General features: G+C 43.8%; 1 protein-coding gene across 3 annotated transcripts in view; it reads right to left on the bottom strand.

The window, feature by feature from the left end:
* LOC126478644 (spermine oxidase) overlaps positions 1–14,628 on the bottom strand; it is a 174,222-nt gene that overhangs the window by 127,409 nt on the left and 32,185 nt on the right. For all 3 annotated transcript variants that reach the window (XM_050103720.1, XM_050103718.1, XM_050103719.1), the window contains exon 3: positions 349–613. In XM_050103720.1, coding sequence (XP_049959677.1) covers positions 349–613 — 265 coding nt within the window. The remainder of the gene's footprint in view (positions 1–348; positions 614–14,628) is intronic.

Below are 14,628 nucleotides of genomic sequence, written 5' to 3'. Positions count from 1 at the left end.
TTCTTCACTTGAATGCCTGCTTTACAGCCTGTGCCATCTGGACCCTTCCTGCCAAGACCAGCTTTTCTAAGTTACACAGGTGGTAACCCTTCCTGCAGTATATCCATTTTTCACATGGCAGATAAGTAACCGACACAAGAGGACTTTCCTTATTGGGTCTATGAAAAAAAATTGATGATCTGTGTAGAGATTTCAGAAGACATTGTAAAAATTAAGCATTTATAAAGTAATAACTACAGTAATATTCAGTCATTCATTTGTAAAACCTATAATTCTATAACATTGAGAAGCAAATTTTTGTTTTTCACATTTTTGTCTTATCGAGTTAATGCATATAAACATACTTACTCCATTGTGAAATAGTCCCCAACAGATCCCCAGAAATTTTTCAAGCCACTGGTACTGTTTTGTTCAATTTCTGATATGATACCATATATTTTTGCTAGTTTTTCAGGTGCTACTGGCTTTCCAGATGAATCCACAAACATAACATTATCTTCCGTAATACTTGTAACTGACGTCTGAAGAATGTTTAGATCTTTAAGTAATGCAAAAACTACATTTCCTTTTTCACCATGCACCCAGTGTGCCCCAAGATCAACTATGTTGCCACCTGATAAAGGAAACACATTTTAGTAAGATAACAACATGTAATTAGCTGAATACACTATTTGATTTCTTTTCAGTAGTGAAGCACTGAGTATCAGCAGTACTGCCAGTGACATGAGTTCCTTTGGCAAGGAACACAATTAAAAACTACATGTAACATGTACTGGGAGTACAGCAAATAAAAAAAAATAATAAAATAAATCTAGTTTATTAACTGCACAATATCTGTCTTTTCTTATACAAACTGTTATTCAAATAATTTTAAGTTTTAATCTGAAGGAACACAACTTTTTAACCACCAGAATGTGAATCTCAACATACGTGGTTTTTTTTTTTTTTTTTTTTTGCAATATCATCACAGTTATTGATAGAGCAAATATTAGAATACTGATACAGGTATAAATGTAACACATATTTCTTCTACATATTTCATACCGTGGCTAATAAGGCACTGAGAAAGTTTTCAAATTAAGTCACTTCTCTGCTACTTCCACATAATATTTAATAGAGGAAAGAATAATTAACAAATTTGATTGATATAGTTATCAACAAATAGCTCACAGCTAAATTCTGTTTGAATCACAAAAACTTTCTCTTAACTGCATCTTTCACATTCTGAGATCTCAATCATTAAAGTTCTCATCACAAATGAAGTACCACTACATTGACATTACATTACACTATTAGTCATATATATGAGCACCGTCATGATGGGTCTCTGGGATGTGTAAAACAGTTAAGGATGCACATATTATCAGGTGTAATGCAGTGAATTAATGTTACAAAATATTACTGCATTACAGTGATAATAATAATTAAAACATAACAAGAAACATTAATTTTAAGAGTTCCTGTGAAGATACTGTTTGGTGAAGAGAAAAGAGTTGCCTACAAGAAAGTTCTTTAATTCAGTCATAAGCTCCAGCATATTACAAACCTTGTAACTGTAGCAGACATAGCAGTGGAAAATGTGGAAATACTGACACGTAATTACGTTTACATTTGGTGAGCAGCATGTCCAGTTGACTGATCATGTGAAAACAGATAGCGGGCTCATTTAATTCCAAGTGGCCATGAACTTGCGCTCATTCTCTGATTCTCTGATGTGCTCTGATCTAACCAATGTTTTCCTAGACGATGATGCTATATTTATGGGACTGCTCTCACTGTTGTGAAGGTTGACTAGTCTAGAGGTGAGACTGCTAGAGTGAAGTTAACCTACAGTGATTATGGACTGGTATACTTATTTAACCATTTAAGCAACTAATATAGTAATTATCAATGAAATTCACCAACAGCCATGTAACTGAGATGTTATTTTATTTTATTTTGACTACCAGTTTTGGCATTCCACTACGCCATCTACAGGCCCCATATTCATTTCCCAAAAACAAAGGATATTGTCATACAGTGCACTTGGAATACTGTTTGTGTGGTGTCACCGCCAGACACCACACTTGCTAGATGGTAGCCTTTAAATCGGCCGTGGTCCATTAGTATACGTCGGACCCGCGTGTCGCCACTGTCAGTGATTGCAGACCGAGCGCCACCACACGGCAGGTCTAGAGAGACTTACTAGCACTCGCCCCAGTTGTACAGCCGACTTAGCCAGAGATGGATCACTGACAACTACGCTCTCATTTGCCGAGACGATAGTTAGCATAGCCTTCAGCTACGTCATTTGCTACGACCTAGCAAGGCGCCATAGCATTTGATATTATTTTATATTGTGGTTATAACATGTACCATCAAGAGAGATGTTCTACAATTATGGATTAAAGTTAAGTATTACAAGATTTTTGCACTTTATTGCAATTCTCAAGACATTGTCCTTTTCCAGACCTCACGCCAATCTGCGTGAGTTTAAGCGCGTGCCTTTCGGCTTCCTCTCATTGTGACTTGGCTGTCTTGCCAAGTCACAACATTTTTGGCAACGAGTCTCAAAAGAGGATTTAGCGTTCGTATTGCACTAATTTACTTGTGTCATGGCTTCGCCACAATCTCCAGATGTACTGTCCGAATTTTATCGCTTGTAGAATCAGCAGACGCAGGCATTATTGGATGCCCTTGGACAGCTCTTCCAGGGTCAACGTGCAATGCAAAACGATGTGGCAGCCACCGCTCCACTGCTACCGCAGCCACAACACGCAGTTGCACCGCCTTTTCGTCATTTTGATGCGGCACTGGAAAGCTGGACGGAGTGGTCACGCCAATTTGGATTCCATCTCGCCGCCTACAGAATTCAAGGTAATGAGCGGCAGCTTCACTTATTATCGTCTGTTGGCATCCAGATGTACAGAGTGATAGTGAAATTGTTTCCCCAACGTGACATAGCAACTCTGTCCTACGACGAAATTTTGTCGGCATTAGATGCATATTTCAAGGAATCAGTCAATGTGGTTGCAAAAAGGTATACTTTCTTTCGTACAAAACGTACGGCCGGTCAGACTAATAGGAAGTGGGTGCAACTTTGCAAGGCCTTACTAGGGATTGTGCTTTTGAGTGTGAATGTGGCCTCCCTTATTCAGATACTATGGTACGTGATGCAATTGCACAGAACGTTTCTGATGTTCGTATAAGGGAACAAATTTTGAAACTAGTCAATCCCTCCCTTCAACAAGTGATAGACATATTGGATAGGGAGGACACACTTGACTTTGCTCAGGAATCATTTGCAACTTCGCCAGCCGTGTGTCACGTTAACCGGCCCGCCGGGCGAGCTGCACGGAACAGTAAACAGCCCTCGCGCCCGTCCGCGCAGCTGCCGCCAAGCTCTCCGCTAAGTGTGCCACGCAAGCAGGCAAATGCAGTGCTAAAATCATGCCCGCAGTGTGCTACTAGATATTCGCGTGAGAATTGCCCGTCACGCCAAGCTATTTGCTTTTTCTGCAATAAAAAAGGACATGTTCAGAGTGTTTGCCAGAAAAAGCTCCGATCGGACACTAGCAACCATTCCAGGCCCTTTGCTTTGCGCCGGAATCGGAAACGAACCAAGAATACTCAGGCTTGTGAACCTTCACCCATGGAAATTCATGTAGTTCAATCCACTCCGCCCAGTGCCACTCTCTCTAACAGTGACTGTGTTCGTCCCACACATAGTGTGTGTCGTCATTGACGGAAATCCCGTCAAGTCGCAAGTGATTTTGTACCAGTGTCAGTTCACATTGCACGAGACAGTCGCTCTTGTCGTCAGCAGGGCAACAAACTTTTTGTAGATTTGGACATTCATGGCCACGTGATACCATTCCAGCTCGATACCGGAGCTGCAGTTTCACTAATCAATCACGACACGTACCAACAGCTGGGCAAAGCTCCGTTGCGTGCCACAAATGTTCAGCTAACTAGCTATTCCGGTCAGAATATCCCTGTGTTAGGACAGTGCAGCCTTCTTGCGACATACACAAGGGACAAACAAAACTTGTATCATTTTACGTCCTTCATTCTTCTTCTGCAGTGAACTTGTTTGGTTTAGATTTATTTCAGTTGTTTAACTTGTCTTTAGTCAATCAGGTCCTATCAGTGAACCAGACTGTGCCTTCAGCCAGTGTTTCTCGTCTATGTGAAGAGTTTGCAGACATTTTTGCACCGGGCCTTGGTTGCGCTAAGAACTACGAAGCACATTTGGAACTGAAAGTAAACGCGCAACCGAAATTTTTCCGAGCGCGCAATGTTCCCCACGCATTGCGTGATGAGGTTGCAAGAACCTTACACGATTTGGAATCACAAGGTGTACTTGAACGTGTGCAGGCTTCTCTCTGAGCATCACCCTTAGTAATTTTGCCAAAACCTTCCGGAACATTGAGACTTTGTGTGGACTTCAAGGCAACAGTGAATTCACAACTAGTGATTGCAACTTTTCCTTTACCCCGCCCGGAAGATCTTTTTGACAAACTGTGCCCGGGTAAATATTTTTCGAAGTTGGACCTAGCAGATGCGTACTTGCAAATACCGGTAGACGACGAATCCCAGAGCGTTTTGGTGGTTAACACTCATCTTGGTTTGTATCGATTCAAAAGACTACCATTCGGGTGTGCATCCGCCCCTGCACTGTTTCAGCAATATCTGCAAACTGTTTGTGCATCGGTCCCTACTGCAGCAAACTATCTGGACGATATTGTGATCTCCGGAAAGACGGAAGAAGAACATTTAGCCAATCTCAGAACATTATTTCAGGTCTTGCGACAAAATGGTCTTCGCTTGCGGAAGGACAAATGTGTGTTTTTTGCTCGTGACTTACCATATTTGGGCCATGTACTCACTGCCCAAGGCATACATCCCAGTCCAGAGCACCTCCGTGACATACAAGACTTGCCTTCGCCACAGAATTTGGAGCAGCTACAGAGTGTGCTGGGAAAAATAAATTATAATAACAGCTATGTGCGCAACGCCTCTTCCATTTCAGCTCCGCTTCATCGCTTACGCCATAAAGGTGTTCCATTCGTCTGGACGACGGAATGCGAATGCGCCTTTCGCCAGTTGAAATTGGCGTTGCTTTCCACTACTTGCCTTACGCCATTCGATCCCCAGAAACCCCTTTTGTTGATGGTAGATGCATTGGATTTCGGGATCGGTGCTGTGCTTGCGCACAAAGGTGGTTCGCATGGTCGCCCTATTGCCTTTGCGTCCAAATGGCTCTCGTCTGCGCAAAGAAATTATTCACAGATCGAGAAAGAAGCCTTGGCTCTCGTATTTGGTGTTACTAAGTTTCATGATTTCTTGTATGGTCGTCACTTTACCATCATCACAGACCACAAACCTTTGACATCGCTTTTTCATCCGAACAAGCCTGTACCTCCACGTACAGCGCAGAAATTCATTCGCTGGTCTATTTTCCTCTCGCAGTACCGCTACGATATCTTGTATCGGTCCATTGCTAAGCACGGAAATGCTGATGCGTTGTCCCGTTTGCCTGTTGCTGAGGATAGAGCATTCGATTCTTCTGAACTTGCTTGCATGTTCATTGATGCGTAAACCGATGACGTGGTCGAATTGTTTCCGATTGATTTTCGTCGTGTAGTTACAGCCACAGCTGCTGACCCTGTCCTTGCTATCGTTCTGCGTTTTGTTGCTACGCAATGGCCCTTGTCGAAGTCACGGATCGAGGATCCGTTGGTTCGCCGATTTTTTGCTCACAAGGAGAGACTTTTTGTACGACGTGGTGTTTTGCTGTTGCGTTCTGATAATGATCAGTCCAGGGTCGTAGTCCCACGTTCGTTACAGTCCTCTGTCTTACGGCTTCTCCACCAAGGACATTGGGGTATAGCGCGAACGAAACAACTTGCTCGTCGGCACTGTACTTGGTTCGGAATCGATGCTGCCATTACGAATATGTGCTCTTCTTGCATGGCGTGTGCCGAACAACAATCCGCACCGCCGCGGAAATTCTTTGCATGGCCGAAAGCCACTTCCCCTTGGCAACGCTTGCACATTGATTTTGCTGGTCCATTCTGGAAGGCTCGATGGTTGGTTGTGGTCGATTCTTTCAGTAATTTTCCTTTTGTTGTCCGGATGTCTTCCACGACGTCATCTGCCACCATCCAAGCATTATCTGCTATCTTTTGCATTGAAGGTCTTCCATGGACTATTGTTTCAGACAATGGCCCACAATTCATGTCCGCAGAATTTCAGTCATTCTGCAAGGCCAATGGTATTCAACATCTGACACCCGCGCCATTTTCGCCTCAGTCAAATGGTGCTGCTGAACGATTGGTCCGGACTTTCATGTCACAGATGTTGAAGTTGAAAGAGTCGCATTCTCGGGAGGATGCGTTGTTGCTCTCTTTGGTCTTCGTATTGCTCTCAGCCCCGAGATGGTCGCTCGCCAGCTGAGTTGCTCCATGGTCGTCCTCATTGAACCTTGATGTCTTTGCTGCATCCGCCGCATCAGGTTCCTGTGCAGCGGTAGCCACCTGCTTTTGCTCCAGGCGACGTTGTATACTATCGCAACTATCGAGGTTCACAGCATTGGCTCGCAGGGCGCATTCTTCGCTGCCTCGGCCGCGCTATGTATCTGGTTTGGGGGCCTTCGGTGAGGTGCGTCGGCATCTCAATCACCTGCGCCTCTGTCGTTGCATGGGTTCTGCCGCTCCCCGTCTGCTTTCAGCGATGGTGCCGTCCGGTCAGCGCCCTGGGGACCCATCTACTGGCTCGCCTCATTCCCAGGTGTTACCGACGCTGCCTTCCATTTTGCCCCATGGCGACGCGCCGCCTCCTGTTCTCTCGCCGGCGCCGCCCACAGTAGACGCTTCGCTGCAGCCGCCAAGCACCTCCCTGGGTCACGCGCCGCCAATTGCTTCCCGTGACCAGCTGTCCTCCGACGTGGAACTCTTGCCGGCTCTGGACCAGATGTCATCTTCGCCCGTCAGCTGCCCCGCCCCGATGGAGGTCGAATCTTCGGCCCCTCCTGTCTCTTTAAGGGCGCATACACCGCATGTTGGCGTGCACCCTGGACTAGGTTTTCAGGCGTTTCCTAGCTTCCCTCGGACCGAATGGCCGGGTGCAGGTGGCACAGCCTCGTCTGTTGTTAGGCTCCCCACCTCGTCGCATATGTCAACATGGGGTCGTCCCCACAGCGGGCGGAAGCCTTATAACACAACCGTTCGCCGATTTGCGGGGAGGAATGTGGTGTCACCGCCAGACACCACACTTGCTAGGTGGTAGCCTTTAAATCGGCTGCGGTCCATTAGTATATGTCGGACCCGTGTGTCGCCACTGTCAGTGATTGCAGACCGAGCGCCACCACACGGCAGGTCTAGAGAGACTTACTAGCACTCGCCCCAGTTGTACAGCCGACTTAGCCAGAGATGGATCACTGACAACTACGCTCTCATTTGCCGAGACGATAGTTAGCATAGCCTTCAGCTACGTCATTTGCTACGACCTAGCAAGGCGCCATAGCATTTGATATTATTTTATATTGTGGTTATAACATGTACCATCAAGAGAGATGTTCTACAATTATGGATTAAAGTTAAGTATTACAAGATTTTCGTACTTTATTGCAATTCTCAAGACATTGTCCTTTTCCAGACCTCACGCCAATCTGCGTGAGTTTAAGCGCGTGCCTTTCGGCTTCCTCTCATTGTGACGTGGCTGTCTTGCCAAGTCACAACAGTTTGAATTCGCAACATACAGGAATATCTTTTTGAGAAATGCATTTGGGGCCTGAAGATGGCACAGTGGAATACCGAAACTAGTAGTCAAAATAAAATGAAATAACATCTCAATTACACAGCTGTTAGTGAATTTCATTGAACTACAGAGATGTTGAAAGAACTGAACTGGCATACTCTTGAAGCTAGATGGAAATTATCTCAAGGAAGTCTACAAACAAACTTTCAAGAACTGGCTTTGAATGATGGCTTTAGGAATATAAAATGACACCCAACATATTCCTCCTATAGAGATCATGAGGACTGGATTAATTATGGCACACACAGAGGCATTTAAACAATCATTCTCCCTGTGCTCCATATATGAAAGGAATGGGAACAAGCCCCAAAAACAGGTGCAGTGGCACATATCCTCTGATATGCACTTGCACAGTATGGAGGTAGATGTAGAAAAAGATGCACTGGTATCATTTTCAGTGTGTACAAATTTTTTTTTGTATGTTCTCCATTTAACTGCAGGTTACAAGCCATTATTATCACTGTTCAGGCCTAAGGCTATGCTCCCGTTGGATGCATAAGTGGGCCTTGTATTTATTATCTGACAGTTCTCTCTACACTACCATCTGTCTAGCCAGCATTCAAATGCGAACATTTTGTCTTGATTTCCACAGGTCGAGTCACACACGTTGACAGTTTGGATACAGTGTGTTTTCAGATGGACATCTAAATATAACAATCCTTGGAAGCCTCTATAATCAATTTAGAAATTTTGCAGCAGCATTCAGGTGTGACCCTTTTCTTCAGCATCTCCGCACAGGATGGCCCATGAAGTTGTCAGCCAGAGCATCAGAGCACCATCAACTCTCCACTGCTGCGTCATGTGATAACAACTTCAAATTTAGCAGGGTGTCCTTCTATTAATAAAAGATGATGACAACTGTCGGTTTGTGGCACCAACATCCCTACAACAACAAGTGTTACCGCTACTCCACCAGTCACATTAGGGATCCACCTGTCATTATATCTGCTGGCCATACATGGATAATGCATCACATAGGTAGTCCCTCACTTTACAGAATGCGAAGTACATCACTTGGGTTCTCTGTTGCCAACACCTACTCAGCCATGGGTTCTTGTCCATATAAATTTCACCAGCCCTATCCTTGGAATGGAGTGGTTTATTGAGGTAAATCTCTTTACCATTTTCCTAATATCATCAAGTAGCAGATGATGAGTACATCAATGACAGTGGGGACCATTACATTTTCTGTCATCAAAGAAGCACCCTATACCTTGGGCATTGTCAGTGGACCTTAGTTCATGGCATCGGAGCTCCAACGAGTCTCCATTCATAAAGGATTACGCATTTAATGACTCCCTCCCTTTCATTCAACTTCTAGTGGCTTAGCAGAAAGTTTTGTTTGCACTTTTAAAACACAAATTGCAAAAGCTAAGGGGTCAACCAAATCAGATTCTGCTCTTCATATTAAGTGGAAACATCAGCGAGCTAAAGAGAAAGCAACACCATTTAATATCGGCACCATGGTGTGCGCACACACTTTTGGATGGACCACAGATTGGATCCAGCTGTCTATTGTAGCACAACAGTGACAGCAGATGGTTCTACTAGCTAGTATGATGGAATGCTGTGAAGATAACACAACCAACATTGGTTAAGGTACCCTGGCATGACATCTCGACCGTCTGGTACGCCGCCATAACAGTGTCAGACCTGCTCCCATCCTTCAACAACTTGCCACAGATAATAAGTGTCTGGTACTTCCATCCCACTTACTACAGTGAACTCCATAGACATCAATCTGGCACCTCCATCAAAAGAACAGCAATGGATGCTGGTACCAGAATCAGTCAACCCAATTTCCAAAGTCCCTATGCTGTCTCTGGAGCTTCTAGCTTTGGTTCCACTACCATCATCTTGGGGCCAGACCTGTGGAAGATAACCAGACCATTGCACCAGAAATGACCATAAGGACTTCCTCCAGCAAGTGCCTACTTGGCCTGACACATGCAGAACTATCAACAAGATCATCACATCTCTGTCCAGTGAGAGTGCTACCAGCAAGAAACATACAGCATCTACAGACCTGATTTGGCTCTCTTGGATTTTCATTTACTTGCTCACACAAGGAAGGATAACATGGAAAATAGTTTGGGAATAATGAATAGGTCCAAGAAATTGTGAGAATGTGGTTCAAATAACAAGACACACTTGAATTTCGTGTGTATGTTTGTGTGTCTATCGACCTGCCAGCACTTTCGTTCGGTAAGTCATATATATATTAGGGATGGTGTTGAGAAGTAGTAAAAGTCTCATTTTGCACAACATGCAGTTTCTTTCAACATAAATTTGCCTTTTTAATTGCTGAATGTCCCTTAAACAAAAACAACAACAATAATAATAATAATAATAATAATAGTAATAGTAATAATTTTTAAAGCAAGTACCACAGCAATGAACTTATTAAAAGAAGGTGGCATGTTCATAGCTAGTTTCAGCCTTCTAGGTTGTTGTCGAGTGATTTTGTGGTTCTGTATAGAACAGAGTACATTATATTACCTCCACGAATAGAAATGTAATGGCATGAATACTGTGTGACCAGAATGTGACAAAGCCAGGAATGACTTGAAGATGAGTAGAAATAGGTTGACTGGGTGAGGGAGTCACAGCAAGTCACTGGAGAGTAAACAGTTGGTCAAAAACTAGAGAAAGACAAACAACAATGATGGCATGGCAGAATAACAAGTCCAGCAAGTAAACCATACTGAAAATTTTAGTGAATTCAGAACCAAGACTATGATATGCTGTAACATCAATACAATATGGCTACAGCAGAGAAATCATAGCTGACACAGCTGCTGTGCTTCTGGTTTTAAAGGAGAGCCACAGGTGTCAATGGGCTGGCACAGATGGCATGTCTTTGTGGCAGCACTCGCAGCAGTAACATCACGGCCCACAGATGTAGCAGTGTCATATAGTGGCTGTCACTGAGTCCTTCCGGCAGGCCTTCAAACTCACTGGGTATATCACATCCCTTCCCCCTGAAATGGGTATAGGGCCGGAAGCACTGCAGACAATCTGGGGACGATGAACTAATGACAAAGTTCGAGGCCCTGCATAGAAGCCCACCAGCAGGGAGGAAAAAGTTGGGACACCTGGCAATGTGCTAAAGTTACAGCACCATGGGGAATGACAGTGTGGGCGATGACGGCCAAGTGGACAGAGGTGCACTGAGGCCATCACTTCCATGCCTGTATATTAAGGAACCATCACTGGTGCCTTTGAAAACAAGTTGTACCAGCACAGTTGTAGGAGCAGCAAGTGTTGGCAATCCATATCTGACTGAGCCAGTGGCAGTGCAGTCAGTAGGCACAGACAGAGCTGGTCAGTATGCTGCCACCCCAAATTCCTTGGCATGTCAACCATTGTTGGCACCACCCATAGGTGGCAACCACCATGGCTGGCATCCACATGGTTTTTGCCCCATATGAGCATGCCCACACAGCTGAAGGCAGCACAAAGTGCCCAGCATGCTAGTTCCAGCGTTCTGTACACTGTGGAGCTAGGAAGAGGAGGTGAGTATGTGGCAGCCATCCACAGAGAAGCTCTGCCATGCTACAGTCACGTATATGGGTGGTCTTGTAGCTCCTCATAAACATCATGATCACAGCCATGTTCGTGGAAGTGCCCACTGACTTCAACATTTATTGTTGAAATGTACACAACATTTATTCTGCTTCGCCAGTGGAGGACAGCAGAAGAGGCAGACAGAGCAGGTGCTTGACACCATTGAAGGAACAGAACTGTTAACAAGCAGTTGCCATGAACTGATAGCATGGGGTAGCCCTTTGGTGGCTAAAATCTGGACAATGACATCAAGGGTGGCATCAGTGGTGGTGGATGCCATGTTGACAACATATATGTAGTTGTTTTGGTCCACATTAAGCATCTGCTCAACTGGTTGTGAAAGAAGGGTGTTCAAACCAGGTGGGCAGTTGACCGTGACTGTGTGGAAAAAAGGGCATAAAGTAGGGTGCCGAGCATAGCAGACATTTCAGTGTCAGTGGCAATGAGCTACACAGAGCCAGTCATGAATGAGGTCCCAGGGGCAATGGGGGTGGGGCAGGGGGTGAATGACGGGGTAGCAGCAGGCTGGTTCTTGGTACAAGCAGAACAGCTGCAAATCATGGCTTCCGTGTCTTTGATCTCTCGTGGCCAATAGTCATGTTATCTTGCAAGAGCATGCATCCACAACATACCCCAATGCCCATGATGTCAGATGTGCAAAACCTAAGGACACAGGAAGACAGGATGGTGATACAATTAGAGTCTGCATCAAGGAGAAGAATATTGGAGATGATGGGGAAATGTTGGGATTGGTGAGTACAGGCCCAGAGTTTCAAATTGCTGGACTTTGAAAAATAAGCAGGTCATCCAAAGAGTGCAAAGTGCATGACATACCTTAAGAAAAGCCTGCAGCAGGTATCTGCAACAATGTGAGTAGCTTCAATGGGAAACATGTCCAAAGTGTGTTGGTATTCCACATCAATACAGAAACAGGAGATTTTCTGTTGGTTAAATGCTGGGTCAGGCACCGAGGGGATACGAGAGCATCTGCATTTGCATATTGTGCTATGGACTTGTATTTAATGGTATAATTGTAGGAGCCAAGGAAAATCCCCCAACAATGGAGCAGTTGTGCTGTCTGCTTCAGAAGCCACAAAGAGGCTAAAAGAAGGTTGTCAGTGGTTTATGATACGTAATGAGGGTAAACTTGGTCCTGAATAAGTAAACGAGGAGATTCCTAAAGGCAAAGAATACTGCCAAAGCTTCTTTTTTGATTTACAAGTAGTTTGTTTGAGTGGGTGTCAGCATCTTTCATGCATGGGCAATCAGTTGCTCAGTACTGTTGTCAGTCCTACATGCTAGCACTGCACCAGTGCCATAGGGAAAAGTGTCAGGGGCAAAACCAGGGACATGATGGAGAAAATGGCATAAAGTAGGGTGCTGAGCATAGCAGACATTTCAGATGTGTGAAAGCACAGTCACGGTCAACTGCCCACCTGATTTTAACACCTTTCTTTCACAATCAGTTGAGCAGATGCTTAATGTGGACCAAATCAGCCAACAGCTCCTGTAAATGTAATGATATGAATACTGTGACCAGAAACTGACAAGACCAAGAACAACTCAAGAATGAGGCAGAGGATGTCACAGTGAGTCACTAGAGAGTAAACATGTGGACAACAACTAGAGAAATATGAACAATGGAGATGGCATGACAGAATAACAAATCCAGCAAGTAAACAAAGATAGAAAACATAAGATGTAGTGAATTCAGAACCAGGACAATGATGTGTAATGAGATCAATACAATAGTGCAGATAAATCATGACTGACTGTGCAGCTGTTGCACTGCTGGCTTTAAAAGCAAGTTGCAAGTGTTGATAGGTGGCATGGCAGGAGTGTCCGCACGGTGCTTGCAGCACTGACAAGAGCACCTGCAGTTGTAGCAGTAGCTGTTATCGTGTTCCATGCCTTCCAGGGGGACTTCAGACTCACTGGGCTGAAATACTAGAGTGAATATAAATGTGCAGACAACCTTGTAGGTAGAGCAACCACAGCCATGAGCAGTCATCTTGGGTGTCACTAAACCACTTCAGCTGTACTCAGTCCTTTATTACTGGATCACTACCAATTTTGTGGCACTAAAAGCCACATCTTCAAGTGAACATCTCTATAACAATAAATCCAGAAGGAATAACACATGTATGGGAAATAATTAAATTTAAAAATGAATATTAAAAAGGACTAAATACAACTAAAGCAGTTTATTAATAAACATGAAGAATACAAAAGTATTTTAAATTTACTTACCTGCAATAGCAAACTAAGCCTTACATGCTAAAATGACATTGTCTTTAAATTTATGTTTTCTATTGATTTTGGTTCACAAATCCTATCTTATTGGGTTGACATATTCACATTTACAAAGGTATGATACTGCTCAAAGTGCAAAAGAGAATTTCAAACATCTTGCACCATTTTACATTGTCGGACGCTTTTTCCAGGTCAACAAATCCTACGAACACGTGTTGATTTTTCTTTAGTCTTGCTTCCATTATTAACCGCAATGTCAGAATTGCCTCTCTCGTGCCTTTACCTTTCCTAAAGCCAAACTGATTGACTTCTAGTGCATCCTAAATTTTCTTTTCCATTCTTCTGTATATTATTCTTGTAAGCAACTTGAATGGATGAGCTGTAGAGCTGGTGGTGTGATAATTCTCGCACTTGTCAGCTCTTGTAATCTTCAAAATTGTGTGGATGTTCCTTTTCCAAAAGCCACATGGTATGTCGCCAGACTCATATATTCTACACACAAACTTGAATAGTCATTTTGTTGGCACTTCCCCCAATGATTTTAGAAATTCTGATGGAATGTTATCTACCCCTTCTGCCTTATTTGATCTTAACTACTTCAAAGCTCTTTTAAATTCTGATTCTAATACTGGATCCCCTATCTCCTCTAATTTGACTCCTGTTTCTTCTTTCCACCCATCCGCTCTCTCCTTTGCATTTAACAGTGTAATTCCTGTTGCACTCTTAATGTTATCACCCTTGCTTTTAATGTCATCGAAAGTTGTTTTGACTTTCCTGCATGCTGAGTCGCTCCTTCCGAGAATCATTTCTTTTTTGATGTCTTCACATTTTTCCTGCAGCCATTTCATCTTAGCTTCCCTGCACTTTCTATTTATTTCATTTCTCAATGACATGTATTTCTGTATTCCGGAGTTTCCCAGAACATTTTTGTACTTCCTCCTTTCATCGATCAACTGAAGTATTTCTTCTGTTACCCATGGTTTCTTTGCCGTTACCTTCTTTCTACCT

The sequence above is a fragment of the Schistocerca serialis genome, chromosome 1, assembly GCF_023864345.2.
Source record: "Schistocerca serialis cubense isolate TAMUIC-IGC-003099 chromosome 1, iqSchSeri2.2, whole genome shotgun sequence".
Lineage (NCBI taxonomy): Eukaryota > Metazoa > Arthropoda > Insecta > Orthoptera > Acrididae > Schistocerca > Schistocerca serialis.
Note: the sequence above shows the minus strand (reverse complement) of the source record. Positions and strands in the feature narration are given on the sequence as shown.